This window comes from Pempheris klunzingeri, chromosome 23 (assembly GCF_042242105.1).
Source record: "Pempheris klunzingeri isolate RE-2024b chromosome 23, fPemKlu1.hap1, whole genome shotgun sequence".
Lineage (NCBI taxonomy): Eukaryota > Metazoa > Chordata > Actinopteri > Acropomatiformes > Pempheridae > Pempheris > Pempheris klunzingeri.
Window position 1 is genome coordinate 7,645,197 of NC_092034.1, and position 25,131 is coordinate 7,670,327.

A 25,131-nucleotide genomic window follows, 5' to 3' on the forward strand; every position below is an offset into this window, starting at 1 on the left:
TTTCTGTTACACAGCATGTCAATAAAGCCGTTTCCACTTTTCAGACAGTTAGGATTATTTACTTTCCTGTCAAGAGTTAGATGAGAAGATTGATACCACTCTCCCTTCTGCGCACTAAAGCCATTAGCCTAGCTTAGCATACAGATAGGAAGCATGGGAAAACAGCTCGGTCTAAAGTTCAAAACCAGCATCTCTAAAGCTCACTAATTACCAGATTTTATTTGATTTGTTTATTTCACAAATGCAACCACGTGTTGTAGTTTTCTGGGGAGCTGTAACGATTTCTAGGTGAAAAAGCAGCAGTCAATTTAAATGTCCTGTTTGTGTATGATTTAAACAAACAAGGCACATTGTTAACCGTTGAGCTTTAGAGGTGATGTTGGGTGTCTTGGACTGAGCGAGGCTTATCGTTTTCACCTGCCTTCAGTCTTTATGCTAAACTAAGCTAACGGCTGTTTCCCAAAACTATTCCTTTAAGACGGCCCACTCTCACATGTCAGGGGATGCGTAATTATTACTCAAAAATTGCTCTGACTACTGTCATATTTATGATTTGTGAGGAAAATCTGCATCTGAATATTCATCACTGGCACATATAAGCAGATTTACTTTACTTTCCTACTGTGAGGATTCATGTCCAGCTGTATGAAACTCAGCTGTCCAGAAAGCTGCAAAACATCATAACAAGGAATCTAAAATACATCCAATGTGTTAAACTGAAACTAGAAACCACGAAAACTTTCTGTTATCGGTGCTCAGTAATTCTCTTCCTGTACATCTGAATTTCTATTTATTCATTCAGATTGTGGGAAAGCAGTTTTACATCAGCATAGTTTTTATCTATTTATTTAAATAAATAATAAATTGTGGGACAGCAGTATATTACATCAGCATACTATACCTCTGTTTCTTCGGTTTTATCTTGCCCTTGAATCCCCTCTGTAACCTTTCTTTAGCACCTTGGTCCTATAGAGCACAGAGGAGATTAGCATCAAATGAACAGAAAGTGTCCATCTTTCAGTCAGACACTGTTATCGTGTTGGTGCACTCAGCTATGTTAACTTTAGTGGCGAGGTGACATTTCTATTAACCTCTGGGGGCAAACTGAAACAAGCACATTTTCCACTCTGCTATGTGTCCATGGTGACAACATTAACACTGAGAGGGAAGTTTGGTGTGTGGATTGTGGATGAAACGCGGCTGATAGTGTTGAAGATCTGAGAAATGTCTGTTCCTCTTTGGTAAGCTGCTACTCACTGTCCACCAGTGGCAGTGCGCACTGTCTTACCGGGGCGCTTTCAGGGTTGTTGTACAGGAACATTTCTCCGTAGGGAGCAATAGGAGTCAAGGTTCTTTGAAGTGGAGCTAAAAAGGGCACAGAGACAACACAATAGTGGTTTTGTCACAGCATTAAAACTTGCAGAAAACAGTGTGAAGGCCTAAACATGGTGCATGAAAGTAAGAAGCTTAACAGGATTGTTCCAGTTAAATTTTAAATCACTCAGCTGTTATAGTGCCCTTTGATTAAACCAACTCATTGATCTGAATAAATGTGCCAACCCCTTGATCCATATAAGCAGTAAACCAATTAAATTTTGTTTTAGCATGCCTATCTCTCTGCCTCTGCCTTTTCCTAGCCCAACTGGGAGTATGATGCTCCTCAGTCAGCCTCAAACACACCAAGTCTCTGCCAAGGCCATTTCTCTGTCTTGGCTCCTGCAGGGACCGTGGTCGGTGGTCGGTGGAAGCAAAGACGAAGAAGAGTGACTCCGGCCAGACACTATTAGTCTGGAGACCCGGGGCCACCCTGCGTGGGCCACCGCCTGTCACTGTGAAAAATGACACCACCCTCTCCTGAGGATTGTGAGGGCCGGAGGACGCCACCACAGGGCTAGACACACACACACACACACACACACACACACACACACACACACAGACACTGGTGGAGAAGCAGATATGCACGCAGACGGCAGCGTACGAAGATCGAAACACCCTCAGACACATAAAGATGCCTTGAGACAAACACAGACATAAAAGGATGGACAGTCAAAGGAGTACAAACACGTACTCACGCCAGTACGATGTGGATGTACTACTTTTTAAAGCTGTACAGACACACACTTCCCAACAATGGAGGCCATTCCAGAGGGGCACAAAGGGCATGTACTGGGCTTTATGAAGGGGTCAGTTTACTTGATGATAGAATCCACTCCAACACAGCCGCCCTCTCTACAGACAGGCTTGGTGGGCAGATAGCAACCATCAATCATCATCTATCAGCCGACCTTCAGGCCCCTCACGCTTCTCTCCAAGGGCCGCCGGACACTACTGTACTCAATTCCTGTCCGATTCCCTCTATTCTTCCCACACTGTCATCATCTCGGGCTTCTGCCTTTGTTTCTCTCAGTCCAAGCTGCTTCTTTATCTGCTCACGACCAGACACTCTCTCTCTCTCTCTCTCTCTCACACTCTCTCTCTCTCTCTCTCTCACACTCTCTCACTCTCTCAAGACACAGTCCAGGAAGCGACCTAGATGCCACCATTCGTTCAGAGTTAGCGAGGACATCGATTTTTTTTTTATTCTAAATGAAGTGCCCGTTCTTTTAGGTCAAGGAGTTACAGGTAAGTTTCTTGAAGTAAGCGTCATTCACACATCAAGCACGGAAGACGCACGGCTGCCACTAAATTAGCCAGCAAACAATTTCTTATTTTCGTCACTGGTTCGCTAAAATAACATGCGAAGAGTGTTTTTCTTTTATATCTATTACTATATTTACCATTTTGCTCGTCTGAATGATGACAATAAGGATGATGATCATAATAATAAGGGTTGTTAGATTCATCATGTTGCTAATGCTGTTGTTAGGCTACTTTTTTTACTATTACGTTTAAAAAGGTGGAGAGATTTTTATGAGCAACTATTCATATAAAAAGTACTTTCTGTACCAACACGGCATCTGGGAGCCCAAAGTGTTGTCTGCAGATTGTTTTGTCTGAGCTAAAGTCAAAGAACCCAAAAGATGGTTCTATTTATAATAATATTAAATGAGAAAAAGTAGATAATTGTCATATTCAAGACAATAAAACCAGCAAAAGTTTGTTATTTTAGCTTGACAAACTAGAAATAGAAATAATAGAAATAGACATATAAAGTATGCATACTTTAAAAAAAGTATGTGCCTGAATCATATGTCACACAGAAGTCAACAACGTTAGTTGCATAGTTAAGAACTGGTATTCAGCCTCTGTGCGATCAGAGAGAGGCTTAAAGGGATTTTCTTCTTCCCTTTGTTTTGTTTTTACACTGTGATGATTTATGAGTGTGAATTGACACTGAAAATAAACTGAATTAAATGGCTGTTCAGTTTAGTTGTGATTCATTTTTCCAAGTTTGTCTCTAAAGCCTTCAAAAGAAGAAAAAATGGATTATTTAATCAGGATTCTGATTCTGATTTCTCCACTATTAAACAGTACAAGTACTATGAGAATATTATGAAATGTGTCGCAGGTACGACAGTGTGACAATCTGGTGTGTGCACAAAGGTCATTCGTGTCCACGCCGCCGCATTATCACATTCCCTGCACATTTATAGTGCCTAAAACGGGAAGAGCAGTAAGCTGATTGGTGTGTGTGAGACAGTGAGATCAAAGGGCTTAAAAAGGAGAGCTGCCATTATTACTATTTCTATTATCATTGAATAATTCGCCTTGTCTGCCATGTCGCTAAAGAGCTGTTGAAGATGCGATACTAGACAGACAAGTGCTTTTCTTGTGAAAGAAACTAATTAGAAGGAGGTGTTGGGGTGTAAATTAAAATTCTGTAAGCCTCCAATAGCAAGTTTTGATTTAACACAACATTCTGTGAGATGGCACTACACGGTTTTTCCACATTTTGAATCTCATCGTGGAATAAACTCTTCAAATATGCTCGGGTAAAATAATATGTCAAATAACATCTTGCTAGACCCTGCTGTGAAGGGAGATTTAGCTTGCTAGTCAAGGTCCCCGTTTCCCTGCTCTGGGACCGTCTTGGCTCCCTTTCTTCCTCCGTCTCTCAGCCTGTTTTGCATCCATCTCCTCTTCCTTCCTCCCAACCCACTTCACTGTCTCGCCCGCCTCTCTCGTCTCGCTCCATGTCTTGTTCCGCACAGAGAAGAAGTCGGAAAAACAAGGCCTACCGAGAGACCGCTGCGGTGAAGGTACACGGAACAAGGAAGGAAGGGGAAGCCGAAAAGGGAGCGTGAGGGGAGAGTAAGAGCTGTTGATATGCTGCGAGGGAAGGTGTGACAGCGTGGTCAGATTCTGTCCCGAAAAGACAGACGGACATGTTCACAGGTGTTTAACACGCGCTCAGGCAGACTGCCGTCGCAGAGAAGCATCATATAATCCTACGAGGACACATCCACATCAGCATGAAAAGCTGCTCACGTACTGTCTCGTCATATGAGACACGAGGGTCGACTAAGCCCAATAAATCCAGCAAGGGAGGAGGAAAAACTCAGAACGTATTTGTTCTGGTTGTACTACAAGCCTGTGTGTTGTTAGCAAAGTTAAACAACTTCTAAAAAACTTTGGAGAGCCAGGCGACAGGAATATACACAAGGGTCTCGCTGAGGGACAAGATGTGAGAGCCCATATTCCCTATGAGATGTGCGCTTGAAACGGGGGCGACGCCGTTTCCCACGACACAGCCGCCGAACACCCACCACCCCGCGCACTACCCTCATCTCCTCTCCCTTCTTTCATCCGGGCAAACAACAGCACCGCTGACTCTACTGCCGAATGAAATATTCATGGCAGAGATGAAGCGGATGCAGCTGAAAGACTATGTACCTTTCTGTATGCTGTTTGCACCGATGGGACCTTCGGAGCCGGTTAGGTGTTCAGGGCTGGTTGTTTGCGCTGGAGGTGCGCTCCTGAGGAGGAAGAGAAATCAGTGATTTAGAACCACGAGTGCAGCACATGGGGAAAATAGCTAACGCCATTTAGACGTGAAGGCCTTCGGAACAGAGATGTGGAACTCTGAAAGTTGCTTCCACAGTTTAGAAGTTCAACAATGTATATGTATGTATGTATATATGTGAAATGCAGAATTGAATATGAAATTAGAGGCCTCAGGTGTAACTGTGAATGCAAAGAGAGACACTTCCCATACTGTTTTTCATATCCATTCATGCCACTGCGGTGTGTAAATCTATTTCTCCGGGTGCTGTTTCACCTTGCTCTTCCGACGTGTTTATTTGATTAGTTCTCAAAAACCGCTCATAAACTTTCTGAGAGTCAAACTTTAAGTTTTAAGGAATAGTTCAGCATTTTGGGAAATGCATTGATTTGTTTTCTTGCTGAGGTTTAGGTGAGAAGATTGATGCCACTCTCGTGTCTGTATGGTAAATATCAAGCTAACAGCAGCCAGTTAGCTTAGCGCAAAGACTTAGCTTAGCACAAAACCCACCTATTAACATCTCTAAAGCTAAAAAAATAAATAAATAATCAACAAATTCTTGATTATTCGATGAAATAAAACAGTCTGGTGTCTGTACAATAAATGTGACGCTAGCACTAGCAGCCGGTTAGCTTGACTTGGCACAAAATTGGAAATGGAGGGAAACAGCTAGCCTGTACAGTGTACAGATACATTTTCTTTTATACTTTATCTGTTTATATGTGCTTTGACATGGCGTCTTATTTCTTTTAATGTACAACATCCTAACTTTCCTTTTGTTTCCTTTTCCTCAGTCTGACACATTTACATCACAGCGATGTCAACTGACCATGATGAATAAATAAGTCATCTTGTGCTACAGTGAAATAAGCTTCATAAGCAGTGTTGATGTTCTGATCCAGCTTTCTGCAACAAGGTGAATACGTGCATTTTGCTATTCTATTTACGTGAAGTTAACTGTTACCTGTCTTGAAGTGGCAGTGCGCTCTGATTGGGGATTTCCGGGACGGGTCGGTGCCTCAGCCGGTAGGAGCGAGTCAGCCGTGGACCTGCAGGAAGCTTAAAACTGGGCTGTGCCTCATAGATGGAGTTTTCCACCATTTCCCCCTGAAACCCCCCGTGGTCTTCGGCCAGCGTAGAGTGTGGGACGGCAGCCGGACAGGGGATGGAGTCGGTACTCGAGAGCGAGGGATCCTCTGAGGAAATCTCCCAGTCTGACGGCATTTCAGAAATGTGGAGGGACTCGCTGCTGCTGCTGCTGCTGCTGCTGCTGCAAGAGGTGATGGAGGGAGGGATGCAGGTATGTTCAGACATGGATGTTTGGATGTTCTGGGGGTTGCGTGGGGCCGGTTGAGGCGGCCAGAGGTTTCTGCTCTCTGGAACATCCTCAATTTCCATTTCCAGTCCTGCTCCTGGAGGCAAAGTTCGACTCCCCTCTAAATCATCCTCCCTCCTGTCCTTTGGCTGATGGTGCTGACATGATGTCCCCCTCTTTTTATCCTTCTGGAAGATATATCTCGGGTGCGGCACTGGCTTCCTCCTGCGGCCTTCGTTCTCTACATCTTCATCTCCCTCTCCACCGCTCTGCTGCCTCACACCTAGAGCTTCCAGACTACGGAGGATGCGCCTACGATGGCCTGTTGGAAACACCTTGAGCTCCAGCAGCCGCTCATCTGTGAGGTCCTTGCAGTCTTCCAGAGCCTGATAGCCTCCTTGCTGGAAGCATAAGATGTACTGGGACAGGTGGAGGGTGTAGAGCCATTCCACGATCTCCCCGCTAGGCTCTGGTGGCTCCAACATGATGCTCTTGTCTCACCTCTGCACCATCAGGAAGAACTACAGAGGATCGAGTAGTCCAACTTTCAACTGCAGACACAAAGCAGATTAAAAAATAAGTGGCGGACAAACGGAAATACTGTGAAATTAAGAGGTTGTAATTTTCATCAAACAGAATTTAATCTTTGAAGACAAGATTATTAACCTCTGAAACATCCCCTAACAGGAATAATTGAAAATACCTCTTAGGCTCTGATGACGTGCATTTTTCTACAAGCCAGAATTATTCAGTGGATATTGATTTTAATTTATTGATTTTGTCTTAGAGGGATGTTCTGCAGGTGGATTTTACATTGAAATATCACTTTGATTACATTATTGGACTCTAGTTGTGGAAATAAGAGCTCAGTGAGGGAATAGTTTCGACATTTTGGGATGTGAATTCCCCCACTTTCACAAGAGTTAGAAGAGGGGATCGACGGCACTCTGATATCTGTACGGTGAGTGTGAAGCCACAGCTTGGTGTTAGTTAGCGTAGCGTTGCATGAAGCAGGAGGGAAGCACTGTAGGGGGAGACAGTGGTCTGGCTCTGCACTGTGCACAAGTACAAAAATAAAGTTGTGGTTTTAGACATGTGGTTTAGACTAGAATTCACTGCAACATAGTGCATAACCATCTGTGACACCTCAAGTTTTTTTTTTCCACATGCTGGCTTTTGTACAGGTCAAACAAACACAATATGCTGCCTTAACTGGTGAGTTTTAACCCTTCAGAGTCTGGGGTAAAATGGCGTTTTGTACTACTTTTCATTTTACCTTTGTGTTTCCCATTAAAACTGCTTAGCTTGCCTTTCTTTGTGTCTTTCTTTTCAGCACAACCTCACCTATGTGATTCTACAAGTATTTATTTATTTTGACATAATATATGGACACACTGTTTGTAAAAGTGCAAAAGAAACACAAAATCCGAGTAGGAAGTAGTTGGATCTTTGGAGGAGCGGGGGTCTGTGCGGACACCTCCTCTCGTTCGTCTTCACGCGCAGCATCCACTTCATCCTCTGAAAGGAGTCTTCCTCAGAATCAGAACGTTCTTCCCCAGATTCAGTATCTTCTAACTCGTAGAAGAGCTGCTGTAGTGCACGACTTCGGCTCTTCATAACTTTAGTCTTAATAGGCCGATCGAGAAAATTCAAACACTTGTAAAAAGTTTGGAGTGTCCGCTTTCCAACAGTCTTTGAATTGAGCACCTGCGTGCTTGTGTCACAGCTTTACATTTTCAAACGTGCGACATGTGACTTTGACGCCGTGTGGCGGCCCTAGACTCCGAAGGGTTAAAAAAGGTGCTATGTTGCTGCTTCATATGCTTTATGCTAAGCTAAGCATCACATTTACCCTGCAGACATGACAGTGGTATCGACCTTCTCAAGCACTCTCCGCAGCAAAGCACTCATTTCCAAAATGTCTTTTCCTTTAAGCATGCTGTGAAAACATCTACGCGTGTGTTGCACATTTAACAAGTGAGCAAACACGCCATCCAACTAAACCAAAGCTAAATTTGCAACACTCCTGGATGAAACTGCAGGAAGCTGCAATAGCTGTGAAGAAATAGCATTCCACCGCTATAGTCACAGTGCGACTCTGTGGTCAGATTTGGTAGGAGACTTACCTTAAGGTCGGACATTTGGATAAAATAACACCCAAAAACTGAATTTCTGCAGAAAGGCCCACTGGTATCTTTGTTAGAACACCTTTTCCTCTTTTTTGCAGAACTTACCCCGGCAGAGTTTAAAAATCCAAGCTGTACATAGCAGCTCACTGCCTAGAAGCATGAACAGGTTGCTAATGGCAAGTTTAAATATCTGTTTCCTGATGCCTTCACACCATCTCTTCAAAGTCAGGCACTAATGACCTGTGTGGCAGAACTGCTCTCTCTCTCTTTCACTTTCTGTCAGACACACACACACACACACACACACACACACACACACACATGCATTAAGCTCACAGGAAGACACATCAACATCTTGTCATGGCCACTTCTCTTTTAGGTTGCAAATCTATATTACACAGTGGACATGAAGTGTTACTTCTGCTTTCAAGTAAACACAATCTTTCGGCATATGCATCTGTATGCATCAGAGTGAACATGGACAGAAAATGACTTTTCTCTATTTTAAAACCAGGTGAGAATAAATAGTCACTTCCCACCGCATGCCTTTTTTATTCCACAATAATCTGATATGATAGTTGTGCAAAAATCTAAAGTATGCATGCACAAAGGCAAACACATGACTGTAGTAAGTCCTCACAATAGATGCTTACACAGTCTACCAGACCTGCCCAGCTGTGTATTGCAGTGGTAACATGCAGGGACCTGTATTGGCTAAAGGCCAGGGCAGGCACACGCCAAAGCTTGCTAGCACATTTGACCTGCCCTGCTCCTCATCTCTGCCTTTTAGCGCTTATACACCCACTCACACTGCACGCTGTGCAAAACTACACACCGCAGAGCTCACACACACTCAGCAGACATTATTAAAGGCTGGATATAGGAGTTTTGATCCACAGCTACTGCCCGGATTCAAAGCCCACAGAGTGTGTGGATCAATAACAGAGAGCAAAAGCAGAAGTTCACAAGATAAACAGCTAGCACATGCCACATGGGCATGGGAACATATGAGGTAGTGTCTGCATAGATATTAACACACACACACACACAAGTAAGATGTGACTGTAAATAGGACAGCAATAGGATGTGTGTGTGTGTGTGTGTGTGTGTCACCAGGCAGGGCCTCCTACTACACCACAGATATGGTTCTACAGTTCAAGGAGTGAGTCACAGCATGCACGCCCATGCATGCACTGTAACACACACCCACCTCATACTTCTGCACATCCCTCAGCCAACCTACTTTGAACAAAGTCCAGTTTGCATCCCCTTCCTGGTTTGAGAGGGGAAAACAATACCTGTGCATACTTTCAAACTTGTGCGCCCTGTTGAAATATTCTAAAAGTAAATATTAAGTTTTGCATTTTGCAGATGCTTTGGCACACACGTGTTAAAGATTGTCATTTTAACCTGCAGTAAAAGCACTTCTGTTTAGTTAGGGTTCCACCAATTGTTGCTGGGTTGAGTCTTGGGTGTGTTTTCACTGAAAGTAGTCAGGTTGGCACGGGGGAGATGTGTGTTTGCACCTAGAAAAAAGGGGTTACACCACTAAGAAAACACTTGATGACCCACATTTACTTCACCTTCTTTTACAAATAAATGTTTTTTTTTTAAATGTGCCCCCTTAACTCTGACGCATTCAGAAAAGTTATTTAACTCATGCTGGTTAAGCCCATTAAGCCTCGTGCCCTCTTTGCTCAGCTGATTATGAGTAACTGCTTGGAGTCGGGGTGTGACGTAGCACGCTGCCGTGCGTCCGGTTGTTCGTAAAGCTCACCTGCTGTGGTTAAAAGGAATCCTCAGGTGTGATCCGCACAGCTTTGCGCACCGTTTGTGTCCAGTTAGCGTCATGTAACGCCGCTCTGGTCTCTGGTGGCTGCGGCAGAGTCCTCACAGCGTGCTGCAGCTGTTTCCCTTCCCCGTCTGTTTACGCGTCTCCACGCCCACCTGAGCGCAGGGCCACGGTCCTCACCTCCTACTCCTAAAGTCCTCAAAACCGCAAACTGATTTAAAGACTGACCTAAAGTTGTGGATGTGGTTTGCCGAGCTGCTACTATGAGCGCGTTGACACAGAAGTCCGTCTCTTCGGGCTCAGATTGATCCAATGGAGCCTGTTTCTCCAATAAAAAGCGCGCTCGGACGCGCTCAGAGCGCACAAACAGCAGAGTGGAGGCGCTTGTGGTGTTTTTCTGGGAATATGTGCGTGTCCCAGCTTGATCCTGAAGGCACAGGGCCACAGGCAGGAATGCAGCAGGAGGCCTGGCACGCGTAATGAAGCCAGTCCTGGGAGGGGGGGGGGGGGGGGGGGGGTGCATTTTGTTTCATGATGTTCATCTATTATTAGTGATTTGATCTTTTTTTTTAATGGGGCGGTACAGTGAGGTTTATTTGAATGTTTACTGTAGTTCTTTGTGCCAGTGATGCGCAAAAACAAAAAGTATTGTTAAATTATATATGTAAGAGAAAGAGAACAGACAAGAAGAACTGATTTAAAACTGCCATCCAAACATATATATATAAAGTTAATGGTTTGTGAAAGGTAATATACCACCACTACTATTACTATCAGTTTAATTAATGGAAAATAACCTTAAACTTGTTATTTTCATCATTTCAACTAATATTTAATGCACTTTGAATAGATAAATCTTCAGATAAAACATAAAAGCTTTGAGACAAATAACAAGTTTGTTTCACTTCAACTCCTCTGTCATTAATATAATAATGTCAATTTTTCAAGCATCTTTTTTACAATATATTCTCAGTGTTTCCATGTTGTGTGTTCACGGATCCACGGACGGACATTATTACTACTAACAGACTAAAGTGATAACAGAAGTAATAGAATGAGGGTACAGTGTGCAGAATCAGCCACACGGTGGCGACAGAGCGCCGCAGCTCTGTAGCATAAAGGTGGCTGAGATGTCAGAGCTCAATTATGAGGCCTCTCTCACTGAGGACATCTTTACATGACACAGTTGGAAAAGCGCAGGTGTAAAAATTAAAATGAATGATGGCTGAATTCCATTTAGCGGCTTCTGTTTCAGCGCAGGCTCACTGGCACTCAGTCACGGCTTCCTTGTTTACATTATTGGTGGTAACGACTGTGTTTTTCCTGTGTGACAAGTCAAAATGTAAGCTGTGCAAAAAAAAAAAAAAAACTATAGAGAAGTGCACAGCGGAGTCATACATTGTTCTTCATTTTAACAAAGATCATTTTACACTGCTGTGTACTTCTACTACTCTGGAGGGAAATATTCTAATTTTTACAGCAATACATTTATTAGACACTCATGGTCTCGTATTACTTGTCTGATTTTACATGCAAAACATGTGATGAACATGCAAAACACAGCATTCACAAACTGTATCCAACATTGCATTATGTTATTAATAATAGTGTAGCACTTTAAAAAGAGTGTTTCTGCATAATGAGCACATTTACTTTTGAAAGGTTAAATCAATCTTGCTTCTGTCCTTTTGTTGAAGCCACATATTTTGAATGCATAACTTGTAACGGTACATAACTGTTTTTAGACTATAGTACTATAGATTAATTACTTCTTCCAGCGTGGGTGTCTTGTAAAACCAGAAGCCACACAGGAAACCCACAAAGTGACACTCTACCTGGCACAGCCTCTGCCACAACATATAAAAGCCTTCAAAACAAGTGCCATTTCTGGTATTTGAAATATGAATATTCTGCTAAATTCTTCCTTAAGTAACTGCCACACGTTTTCTTTTCTTTTTCAATAATTCAGAGGTTTATGTGAAGTTGAAGAGCTCCTTTACTGCTCGGACTTACAAGCAGTAAAATGAGTGACAGAAGAATGGGAGAGAGGGATGAGATGTCTGGAGGACAGCACTCTGTCTTCCTGTGAATCTTTTGCTCAGCGGCTCCTCTTTTGTCCCTCCCTGCCACGCCTCCAGGGATCGCCTTGGCAACGTGTTTTACTGCTGGCAGCCTTATAAATACAGCATTGGCTCCTAAAACTAGGAAAGCTGTACACAGTTACAGTCAACGCCAAGGACACGGCGAACAAGGGGGCTGCAGCTTCAAACAGAAAAGGAGGTACACAAGGGAGTGCGATGTATTTTTGGTGAAAGTTTGATTTCATTCTGCAAAGTTTTTGTCAAAGGGGCTTTTGCCATGTGTGAGATGGACTGAAAAAGGGTCAGAAAACAGGCCAGGCGAGTAACTCTTATCTGACTCCTATCTGTTGTGTATTTCAGCTCAGCATGGATGAGAATCTGCACCTAAATAAACAGATGGGTGAAGCTGAGTGGAGGAGGGAGGACGGCCTCCTCAGCATGTTGACTGAAGCTATTCGGGGGCTTGAGGCTGTCAGACGCAGCAGAGATCATCACAATGGAACGGCGGGTGGGAGGAGATGCACAGGAGGAGATGCAGGTAGAGGCGGACGAGAGGAAATACAGGGAGGGAGAGGCGCGGGAGGGATGCTCAGTGCAGCCGAAGACGAGAAGGGGGATGAAGAGAGAGGGGGAAATAATGATGATGAGGAGAGAGGGCGTGAGCAGAGAGTTCTGGGAGTGCTGAGGGAGCTGAGCGTTTCTCACGCAGGTGGGTTGACAGCGTGGAGAGAAGCTCTCAGACGGGGGGCTCGCATGCTCGCCAAGTCTCCACCAGGGGGCAGTGATCAGCTTCAGTCATCCACAGCAGGTATGTGAGTTGATCTGATTGATGCGTGTCTTTCCCAGCCTGTTTGAGAAGTGAGAAGTAGCTCAAAAAGGCTCAATTTGATTTTAAAAAGACATGTTCGAAATGGTTAAAAAATGTTAACACGTTGAGTCTTTGGAGAATTTAAATTTAAAAGGGGAGTAAGTGCTGAAGTGATTAATTGCAAACAGGAAAGGGAGTTAAAGTGTCAGCTGATGCTGAAACACTGAAAGTAGTTCAGGTTTCAGTGGAAGCTGAAATGTAGGCGTCCAAGTCTTGGTTGATGTTTAAGGGTGAGCTGAAAGCAGCTGACACACCTTCTCATTCCGTGGTTTTTCTACATTGTAGATTAATATTAAAGACATCGAAATTACAAAGGAACACGTAAAACAAAAGTGAACAAAAAAAAAGTGTTAAACAAACCAAACATAGATTCGGGGAATTTCTTGCCTTCTTAATGTGTTTGAGACCATCAGTCGTGTTGTGCAGAGGTGGGTTGGTACACAGTTCTATAGGGTGAATATCCCTATTAGACTCCTGTTCAAATCCACATTATAGTAAGAACCACTTAACTTAAGTAAAGAGAAACGACAGTCCATCACTACTTTAACCCTTTGAGGGTCTTCAGCACTTTCTAGTGTGTTATGATTTTTATTTTTAGCATATTTTATCAGTTTTTCATGCATATTGCTTATAATTTTGCAAGATGGTGAATTTTTCAGAGTTCTCAATTTTTTTCATGTATTTTTTGTGTATTTTAGACCATAAAATGATGCGCATCATGACAAAAACATGGCAATTTAAGGGTTAATTTTTTTAAAAACTAATTAAAATTTGATATGTATGATTAGGGCTGATGCTGGTCTAAAAAACTATTTAAAAAAAATTTTAAAAAAAGAAAGATTTTTAACATTTTTATGGCTTGTTTTTATGCATACACATTTATGTGTGTAAGGATCTTTAACGTGATTATTTCTGAGGACCTTCAAGGGGTTAAGGTCAGTCAATCCGGAGTACTTCAAGAACTTGAATGTTTCCCCAGGTGTAGTCGCGAAAAACCATTAAACGCTCCGATGACACTGGCTCTCACGAGGACCCCCCCTGGATAGGAAGACCAAGAGTTACTCTCCGCAAATTAGCTGCACCTCAGATTAGAGCCACATAAATGCTTCACAGAGTTCAAGTAGCAGACACATCTCAGCATCAGCTGTTCAGAAGAAACTGTGTGAATCAGGCCTTCGTGGTGGAATTGCTGCAAAGAAGCCAACAAAACTGAGGAAGAACAACAAAAAAGAAGAGGATTGCTTGAGGCAGGAAGCACAAGGAATGGACGTTAGACCAGTGGAAATCTGTACTTTGGTCTGATGGGTCCAAATTTGAAATTTTTGCTTCCACCCCCCATGTTTTTGTGAGACAGAAAATGTGAGCGGATAGTTTCTACATGCGTGGTTCCCAGCGTGAAGCATAGAGGAGGAGGCATGATGGTGTTGGGGGGGGCTTTGCTGGTGACACTGTTAGTGATTTATTCCAAATTCAAGGCACATTTAACCAGCGTGGCTACCAGAGCATTCTGCAGCAACATGCCATCCCGTCTGGTTTGTGCTTAGCGGGATCATCTTGTCTTTTCAACAAGACAATGAGCGTCAGATGACCTGGCCTCCACAATCACTCGACCTAAACCCAACTGAGATGGTTTGGGGTGAGTTGGACCGCAGAGTGAAGGAAAAGCAGCCAACAAGTGCTCAGCACCTCTGGGAACTCCTTGAAGACTGTTGGAGAAGCTGATTGAGAGAATGCCAAAAGTGCACAAAGCTGTCAGCAAAGAAAAAGATGGTCACTTTGAAGAGTCTAAAACACAAAACGTATTCCTTGTTTAACACTTTTTTGTTTACTACATATTCGATATGTGTTCCTTCATAGTTTTCATGTCTTCGACATTAATCTACAAATGTAGAAAATAGTAAAGATAGAAAAAACATTGAATGAGAAGTTGTGTGCAAACTTTTGACTGGTACTCTACATGAACGACTACATTTGACTTTCTTACGTAGAAATACTTTATCAGTGTATATAATTCAGCAACACTTTAGTGAATCAGCAATTGTGCCACAGACACACAATGAAACATAGTTCATAGAGTAGTTTAAATATCTGAAATTAGCTCAAGTAGTAAAGTTTTACTGTACTGTTGTGATATATAACTAAATTGCTTATGTCCTATATGATATGTTTGTTTTGTTTCACACATAGATGGTAAGGTCACACCTTGTTCAGACTCCTTCGCTATCACCTTTCTGAGTGTCGGGGAAGACATAGAGAGCATTACAGACAAAATGAACGCAATCATAACTAAGCTGGACACAGAAATCCAGCGAGGAAGGTCAGAGGAGGCCTCAGCTTCGGACGCAGCACCTCAGGAGACCAGAGATCCAAAAGAGCAACCGGAAAATGACAACAATCACCTGAACTCCCATGATCCCCTTGTATGTGACTGTGGGTATAAGCAGGACGACGAAGGCGGAGATGATCACAGTCGTGCGATGCCATCGCCAGACGCCGAACAAACATCGGACTCCGGGTCCAGCAGTTGTGACTGCAGCGATGTGGGAGAGACAGGGAGAGAATCAGTCGTCAAAGGTCAAGGTGATGATGAGGAGGGACAGACAGGGAAGGACACAAATGTGTTACATGACAAGGGCAGAGAGGAGACAAATAATGAATGGATCACAGTAGGGTAAGTCAGCGAAACCCTGTTATCTCCCCCTTTTGTTTCCCTTTAAGTAGCTCCAATGTAGGTAAACTCCTCATCCTTATTCTTGATGGACAGGAGCATATGTACTGTACAGGCTTGTTCCAGCTCTTCACTGAGGGTATGTGATGTTTATACTGAGTTAAGTGAAACACACACACACACACACACACACACACACATGGGGGCCAGCTTGTGAGTCTGGACATGACGTGATTCCTTCCCCTCATTTCTCCTGCTCACTGATACAGAAGCAAACCCTCTGCTGATGGTTTATCACAAGGGTCCTTCCCACAGCCGACTATTTCATACAGTTCACTGTCAGGTCAATGCACGCGTTTGTCCAAAAGCCAAACAAATCAGGAAAATTCAGATCAGAGGGAGAGGCCCGGCCTGGGAGAGACTGATATGGAAATCTGCACGCTCTGGCATTTCAGAAATATTTAAGATGAGTGCCCTTTTTGCTAGAATTGTAGCTAAAAACTATAGTTGTACAACTGATTCTACTCCTCCTCCTACTTCTACTGCCTCAGAGTGAATTTAAACATTGTCATATTATGACGCAGGGAGCAAAATGTGCAATTTGATGCTGTTCACAATCCCATTTGTGCATCACGAGCTTTGCATCTATGTGCGTATATTTGTTTTAAAATAATTTCTAGGCTCGCTGGTCAACGGGAGAGTCGGCCAGATGTCCCAGACGCATGTTTTATCACAGCACCCACGGGCGTGGCTGACGCCCTGAGGTGTGAGGTGGCCGACACCCTGAGCTGCCTGATGGTGGCCGCCTCGGAGGAGCTGGTCAGCAGGGTGATCAGGGTCAAAGTTCAGGACGGAGCTAACGTCCGCTTCCCCGTGATCGTGGTTGTGCCTTTCAGCGCACGTTACCGCGGCAACTACAGGGATGTTGCCATGAAGATAGTTGACGGGGAGAGGAGGGGAAGCTACATCACTCCTGTAACCACAGAGGGCACATATGGAGGGCAGAGGGTAAAGGTCTCTAAAACTTACATATGTAGGTAACTTTTATAGTCAGAAATGTCAGAAAATCATTTATTTTCATGACCTCATTTAGCCAGTAAGTACCCTGAGATACCTTTTCAAGACAGACCTGGCCAAACAGAGTCAGAATACCAAACATTGTTTGTACACTGCTGTAATTGGACTGCATCCTGACTTGAAGCCAGATTGAACATCAGGGAACATAATGCTCTCTTCCAGAATTATTTGTGAGTTTATAAGTGATTTTTTCTCTATGCTTTGTCAGGGCTCATTTGCGGAGGTGCGGGTGTACTCGCTTGGCCTGTTTGCAGTAGTTTCCTGTCTAAAAAGAGAAAATTACACAGTTCCCACAAAGGGTTTGTCTCTCAAGCTCCCCATGGACCCTCGAATCTGTCTGAACTACCTCCCAGGATCCTTCACTGCTCCAGTAATGGCACAAACCAGGGTATGGAGAGTTGGTCATTATCCATCTCACGGCTTTTATTACAAGCGTGTTAAAACAGCAATCATAAGTTTACTCAACAGATTTGTCATGTATTGAGTGCTGTCTGAACAGAGAAGTAGGTAAAAACATTTTAAATGTGACATCAACCCTTTGGAAAAAAAAACAACCTCAGTGTTGATATTGAAATTTCTCTCTGAAAAAGATAAAAACAGAGACTTGGTGAGGGAAGAGGGACATAAAAAGCAAGATGAAGCAAGAGAAGGAGAAACAGACAGACTGCTCATAATTCACAGACTTCACAGTTTTCACAGATGTTTGCTGTGAGGTAGAAAAATGAACAGCTGCGGCCGATATTTGAACCGACTTCTGAGTCAGTCCAATCATCTGCGAACCAACTTCACCGCAGCAGTTTGTCGCTTGATCTTACGTCAAAAACCAACAGCTCCCCCTCTGCATGTTTCCCTTTGATAAAAACAGCACGCTGCCGGCAAAACAAAAGCCGTATCTCTGTCCAAACTGCCGTCTAAATAATGCACAGCAGCTGTCTCCTCATCTGTCTCAGATCCAGCCCATAGACGCCGTCCTTCTGGGTGCTGTCAAGTCCAGAAGCGACGCCTATCACTCTGTGGTGTCCACGAGTCCTCTCCTCTACCTCACCCACCCGTCCTCTCAGCCCCTGAGAAGGCTCCTCACTCTCATCCTTCCCTGTCCGCCGAACCCTGACAAGAAGAGGCACGCGAGGGGACCAGGGGAGGAGCGAGGGCACCAAACCCGGCCTGTGAGTGCCTCTCCATCTTGGGATGGACCTGCTGCCTCCCACAGAAGGATGTGAGTTAAGTGAGGCCTCCTTGCACTCGTCTACATTTCTCTGAACTGAAATACAGATATCACACCATTAAGAGACTAGAGACATAGAGGGCAGTCCACAGATCATTCACTCATGGAAGGGAGTGCCTTGAACCTGCATTCTTGCCAATAGGGTAGAAAAGAAGTCTGAATGTATGGAAGTCAATGGGGAAATTTGTCTTTTTTTTTTTTTTTTTTTTATAGTCTCAGTCCCTAGTTTCAAGTCTTCAATACAGCATGATGTTCATCTAGCAAACTGTGGTCCCATTTAGAGGAAAATGGGCAATGATGCAGGGCATGCTTTAGGGCAGGACCTCCTTGTCACAGACCAATCAAAGGCGGTCTTTGTGAAATGAACGTCAATGAAGATGGCAACGGTCATGAAGCCAGACTCGAGGCTTCTAAAATGGTGGTGCACAAGCCAATGACTGATGTTAAAGTGGCTACGTGGCTATATAGTGAGTAGTGAGTGATTTTGGAACCAGCCAATGAATTTGGTGACCCCCTAACTTTTACTTTAACGCCAATTTAGCCGCATTTGTGGTTTTGAGTGAAATATCTCGACAATTGGATGGATTGCCATTGAAATTGGCACATACATTCATGTCACCCTCCTCATGATGAAAAACTTTAATGATCTACTTTTCATTTAGCACCATCATTAGGGAAAAAAATGTAAACCTGTCCAATACTAATCAGCTTACCATCAACCTCAGCTGTACTTGCTAAACTGTAAACTGTTTAACATCAGCATGCAAGCAGTGTTAATATGTTAATGTAGGAATTGCAGTAGACTCTTGTTATGCTGTTACAGAGTCTTGTTATGAAGTCGTTTTGTTTTTAATGCTTCTGTCAGGATCCTGGTTGCCTCTGTGAAGTCTAAGGAGATGTCCAACGAGCTGCTGATCGTTCTGGGTTCAAGAGACAAACAGTGGAGCGTCCTGGACAAAGTCACAGTCAGGAACCAGCAAAACGGACTGGTGTCCTTTGAGCTGACAGAGAACTTTGACAGGTTTGCAACATGATGTCTTCTCTTAAAACCATTATTCCTGCTAATGTAGATAGCAGTAAGTAGTCCTGTAAAATTAACACAGGCGATCCAAAGGGATTCACAGGAAAGTCAGGAAATGGAACAAAACAAATACATAATTTAAGTCTTTACTGTGAGTTGTTTTTTACATATAAGAAGGTCGAAGACCTGAAGCCAGGGACATAATCAAATGGCAGAATGCAGATTCACTTTTGATAATGTCCTTGATCGAAGACAGATCAGATAAATGTTTTGAAACTTGGCTGGAGTATGTCAGTTTTCTACTAGTTTTATGGCATCAGGAGCTCAGATATACAGAACATTTTTAGGGCCAAGACCACGTAGTGCTTTGTAGATGAATGTTAGAATAGTAGATTGAATTCTGAAGCTAACAAGGAGCCACTGCAGAGAGGCAAGAGAAAAGGTAATATGGTTTTCTGATCTTGTTAGAGGCATTGCAGCAGTTCTCTGGACCCGTCGGAGGCTGCAAACAGAGGCTCGGATCAAAATATGGAGAGTAAATTAGATATGAAAGCCTGGATGCTTTTCTCCAGGTCAGATATAGACACAGCAAACCTCAAACTGCTGGTAATGATAAAATAGTAATAGGGCCTTTTTTTTTTTACTGCAGCACTCAGTGGAAATGTTTTTGTACCTTCCAGCTTAAATAGATCACAGCACAAACTGCAATATGAGGCAGAAACATCCAAAGAAGGACTACAGACAGTGCAGACAGGCCCAGAGTCAGACTCGCAGGCTCATTTGTAGCATCATTTGTGCCAGATCCAGCGGCGATTTGTGCAACTTGTCCACCCAGTAAAAGAAAAATCTGAAAAACATGCAATCCTGTATCAACAGAAGACCCTTAATGGTATCCTACAAATACATCAGTTGTGTTGTGAGGCCAAGCTGTAATAATCTTCTGTTCCTCACCACGTCTCCTCGTGTCTGTGCCTCACTGCTAAAGCCGATCAACCACTGGAGGTGATTTGAAGGATTGTAGGTTTTCAGCTTGCTGCTCTCGTTTCCAATGAACAGTGTCAGTACAGGCCGGCTGCTCACACCACAAATTAGGATGTAATAAATCCCACATCTGAGCACAGAGCAGAAAATACTCTTAGGTTTCACAGAGTAGTTGAAGTGAAACCAAAGCAGTTCATATTTGATTATGTACCTTTTTGCTGAGATGAGGCTAGCAGAAGTTGACTCTCGGTGTGTTTGGGTCTCAGAGGACACAGAAAACCAGCATTACACCTTGAAATCAGGAGTTCCTTGCAGTGTGGTTCTGGTTATATCAAGGAGGCTGTTGAAACTGTAACACACATAGAGGACAGTAACAATTGTCTGATGCAAAAATGAATGATAATTGCCAAAAGAGGAAGTGTATAAGAGTCGTGAAGATCTGAAACTCCCTTAACACCTCTCAGTGAAGTGCAGCCTTTTCAGCTTTCGTTTTGTTATGGACTCAGCCTGCAAGATAAAGAGAGGAACATCAGTAAATAAATAATTACAGCGCCTGGTCGTCAAAACTGTACTGATGTTCTAAGGACAAAAGATTTAGAGGAATAATAATGTAAGGAGAGAACTGAGAAGTCATATGTGCAGGTTTAAATGTTTTTCTTATCAGGATTAGAGTGTTTAAATGACATTTCAAGGTTTCTCACAACATGTATTTGGTATCTGAGGCCCATGAGCCCGATGAGGGTGTTCGCCAGGCGCAGCAGATTAGCGGGGTTGTGGGCCGCCCTCACAGCCACATCTACACACCCACCACCAGCAGTGACTGTCATCAGGAGGCCTCCCACCACACAGAGGAGGTGGAAAACGCTGCCCCTGGAGAGAGAGAGAGAGAGAGAGAGAGAGAGAGAGAGAGTTAGGGAGTGTGGATTTGCACATTTGAAGACAACAGTTCGTTTTTGAAGCTCTCACAAGGTCATAGAGGCTTACTTGTGGACGATTCGCTCTGGTGGGAACTTCAACATGAGGGGGCTCGGTGCAGGAACAGCTCAGACTCTGGAGATGCTGGAAGAGGAAACGCTTTGCAGGACAAAAAAAATTCAACTTAATTATCATAGTATTTCCTTTCCTTTCTTTACGTTCTTGCCTCGCTTGAATTGGAGTCAAATAACTAGACAAGCCATCATCCAGAAGTACTCACCGCACATGCAACAGCTGTTCCACGTCTCTGTGGTTTTGAAGTGCCTGCCTTTCATGTAGACGTGTTCAGTCAGGGGGGCAGCATGACAAGAAAAGAAATGTGGGACACTACGAGTAACCGGACTTAGAGCGAGCCTTTCTTCACATAAGAGGTTTAAGAAAGGCAGTATGGATAAAGAGGGGGGGCTAGATGCTTTGAATTCCATTTCTATGTCAGAACATAAGTTCACATAAGTAATCTCTCCAGAAGTAATAGTTAATAAGATGCCTTTCTGTTTTAAAAATTAAACTATGAATATGAGACTTAGTTGTAAACTGTGAATTGCTCCTTTAATGAGGATAGATTCTCTTTATTTTTCTCCTGTGCTATAATTTCTTTCTTATCTTAAACAGCTTCCCAGGTAATAATACATGCACAGTAAAGTAGGGAATATGAATTCTTAAGTATATTAAGTCTGTATCCAGCCCCAAGATAACAGACTCATCTCTTCCCTCCATTCAGTAACAATCTAATCTCCCCGCTGAGACGTCTTAATTTCTGCCTCTGTCTCCGGCTGTCTGCCCCTCCCGTCCCTCCCGTCCCTCCCCTCAGGCTGCTGGTGGTTCGCCTCCTCTCTGCGCTGCAGCCTTGCCATCTCACCTCCCTGGCGGAGGAGCTGGAGGAGTCGGTGTGCTGCCAGGCGGTCACCGTCGTCTTCCAGCGCAGACCGGACGAGCCTCACGCCGTCCTGGTGGCCGCTGTGCCCAGCAGAGACCTCAGCTGGGAGCTGTCCAGACTGCACGCCCAGGGCTACAGCGGCCTCCCGGAGGCCTCGTCGGAGATCTCCATGTGTGAGGGAGACCAGCTTCTCCTCCAGTTCAGTGGCAACATCACCTCCACAGGTAGGGTGTGAGGGTGATTTAGTGACGTATTAAAAAAAGTCCATATTGGAGGAAAAACTGCCCTGTTGACATTTAGATTGTAAATGACAGACTCTTTTAAAGGAAACTAAATTTCTAGGTAGATTTCCAGCTGGCAGATGATGCTGTTGTGATGACCATGTATTTGAATCCCAGTAAAGGATTCTTTCAAATATTTACGAATATTTATGACTAAAACTCGCTGGACTATAGCTGGACAACATCTAAACTACACAGACAGGTTAAATAAAGACCAAAATTATCTTTAATGTCTGGCTTTAAAGGGATTTGTGAATCCTGGGTAGAGTTCTCCTGCCTAAAGCAGAAGGCTTATCTCACTTTGTGTATCTTTCTTTATCGTTATTTGTAAATGATTCTGCAGCCACAGACTTGGACCTTAATAACTTTGGTAATTCTCTGCCTTTTTATCCGGTATCATCATCAGATTTTTGATTCATGGCCAAATTCAAATTTGTTCAAAAAATAAAATAAACACAAAATATAAACCCATATTCAGTGACATTCACAAATAATACAGCACAACCTTCATTTCATTTCATTCATGTTTTTTTTGCCACTTCTGGTTGTTTTGTCAGTGTGCAGCCAAGTCAGCATTTGTAACCCTCCTGGATAAAAGTTAAAAGTAGCAATACAACAGCAACATGAGTAATAAAACTGCTGTTGCTGTTGTTGGGGACGTCAGACGGTTAGAAATGGATCAAAGCAGGTTTTTCTTCCTGCTGCTTGTCGCCACATAACTGGATGCCACAGACCGTATAATAAAGTGAATGAATTATATGTTTGCACAGGCAGCCAAGCAGAACGCATGCATGCATGTTCACAATCTCAGGTATGTTTGCTCTGACGTCCTCCTTCGCACTTCACTGATGTTTCTTTTCCACAACATACTGGATAACTGGCAGTTCAGGTGGAGAAATCCAAAGTTTGATGAAAGACTTTTGTTGAATGATATTTAAGGTAACATAATCAGTTATGGTGTTAAATATCAAGCAACTCTGAAGCTACAGGTAACTAATCACAGGATTTTGTGTGTCCATGTTTTGAAATAGGAAGTCAAAACGGCCAACTCAATGCCCCACACGAGCGAATCACCTTCCACAGTCAGCAGAAGAACCACCTCGTGGTGCGTCTAATAGAAGTGGACCCATTTGGGAACTACAGCTCCCCTCACTACAAGGGCACGGCCGTGTTTTATAAGGTCACCCGAGGTCAGCTGGAGTGGCGGGGTGACCGACCAGCCCCGATGGACCCAAAGCTCCTGGGAGAGCCCGTCTGTAAGCTGCCTCTGACTTTACCCAAGGTGAGGTGCAGAAGCATTCACAAGGAGTTCTACATTAGACCTGGTGATAAAACGTTGACTTTCGCAATAAAAAGAATATTCTAACGTTTTATTCTGTTTCATTTCAGAAAGTGAGAGCCATCAATCGTCCCATCATAGCTCGGGTGAAGTTATGCGAGGAAACAGGTGGGTGACACGACCTGCTGCAGAGGAATCGTATCACATTGGTGTAATCATATTATATTTATGTAACTTGGTGCAGTCATACTGAAGTTCAGATTTGACTATTTCTGTTTTTCACTACTTTATGTTCCTACTCGACTACATTTTAGAGGCACATTTTGTACTTTTTTATCTCGCTAAATGTGTCTGACAGCTGTTGTAACTGGTATATTTACATATTTTTCTTCTGATTATAGTTTATACAAAACACATGCAGGTTTTCCTTCATTTAATGGATTTAGTTTCATTTTCTCACAAAAAGTCGGGGAAAATAGCACGAGGCATATTTCAACCGGTTTTAACTCAACTCGAAATGTTTTAACATGAACTTTTTCATAATTCAAGGGCTTCATTTTGTTTTATTTTAAGATAGAGATACTCACTGCACTGCAGTTATTAAATACTGCATACTGTATGAAAGGGTCTAATGTCCATTATTAGCACTTTTGAAACTTTATGAACATTTAGCTAATAATACTTAAGAATATTGACTAAAGTTTGTATGCAGGACTCATGCTTATAACAGTTTTAACAGTAGTAGTATGCAAATGAAAACTCTGCTTTATGTCCTCGCTGCATCTCTTACCCACCCACCAGACTCCCTGTCAGACTCTCTTCTTCTCTGGCTCTCGGGGGAGCTTTCAAAGGAGGAAGTGGCCCTTCTGACGCTCTCCCTGCGTCTCCGTCGTAGCGCCGCTCAGCTGGTGAAGCTCCGGGCCGGGGAGAGCCAGTCCACCCAGGCCTTCCATGTTCTGGCCATGTGGAGGAGGGGGCTGCCGGTTGCCACACACCAACCCAAGGCCTCTCAGCTGGCTCACTGCTTGGCCAAGAGCGGCAGGCCGGACCTGGCCAGAGAGCTGCTGCTGCGACACGCTGCAGCCACCAGGCAGGGCTCGCTGAAACAAAGACACTTAAAAAGTAGAAATCACACTGCTTTTTAATTGCTGCTTTTAGTCAGAGCCTGTGTGTCTGCCAAAGGGATTGGTGGTAGTGTTCTGTTTGATCCACAAGGGGTCAGCATTGGACTGTGTTCTCTTCAGGGCTTGAGTTGATTACATCTATGAGTCATGACCAAGTCAACCAAGTAATTTTTAAAGGCCTGAAGTCTTAATATAATCCAGTAAAGAAGAAAAATGTGGGAAATATCATAAAAAATGCATCTAATTTTGTACAGAAAATATCTTTTTCTCTGTTTTCCTCTCCTGTTCATTTTCATATGATCCTTTACATTTGTCTTGTGACCCTTTGGGGGATCCCGAACCAGTGACTGGGAACCAGTAGCATAGATAATATGTCCAAGCATTGTGACGTATGTCTAGCAAAAGTAGCTGCAGATCACCACATAACAGGCTTAGTGAGACATTAAGACAATCACGGTCAAACATATTTAGAGTATTTTTAGTTTGGCAATTT

At 43.4% G+C, this 25,131-nt stretch overlaps 2 protein-coding genes across 2 annotated transcripts in view; one reads left to right on the plus strand and one right to left on the minus strand.

Annotated features, from left to right (window-relative positions):
• Positions 1–6,745, minus strand: part of arap2 (ArfGAP with RhoGAP domain, ankyrin repeat and PH domain 2) — a 105,873-nt gene extending 99,128 nt beyond the window's left edge. The window contains exons 1-4 of the mRNA XM_070854712.1: positions 5,910–6,745; positions 4,837–4,919; positions 1,289–1,365; positions 902–966 (exon numbers count right to left, since the gene is read on the minus strand). Of these exons, the coding sequence (XP_070710813.1) occupies positions 902–966; positions 1,289–1,365; positions 4,837–4,919; positions 5,910–6,745 (1,061 nt within the window). The remainder of the gene's footprint in view (positions 1–901; positions 967–1,288; positions 1,366–4,836; positions 4,920–5,909) is intronic.
• A 5,955-nt stretch (positions 6,746–12,700) lies between these two features.
• Positions 12,701–24,659, plus strand: dthd1 (death domain containing 1). Its single transcript, XM_070855078.1, has 10 exons — positions 12,701–13,070; positions 15,318–15,801; positions 16,479–16,806; positions 17,084–17,263; positions 17,826–18,091; positions 18,966–19,121; positions 21,889–22,178; positions 23,267–23,517; positions 23,625–23,682; positions 24,316–24,659. The coding sequence occupies exons 1-10, from the start codon at positions 12,701–12,703 to the stop codon at positions 24,657–24,659; spliced, it is 2,727 nt and encodes a 908-aa protein (XP_070711179.1).
• The last annotated feature ends 472 nt before the right edge of the window (positions 24,660–25,131 follow it).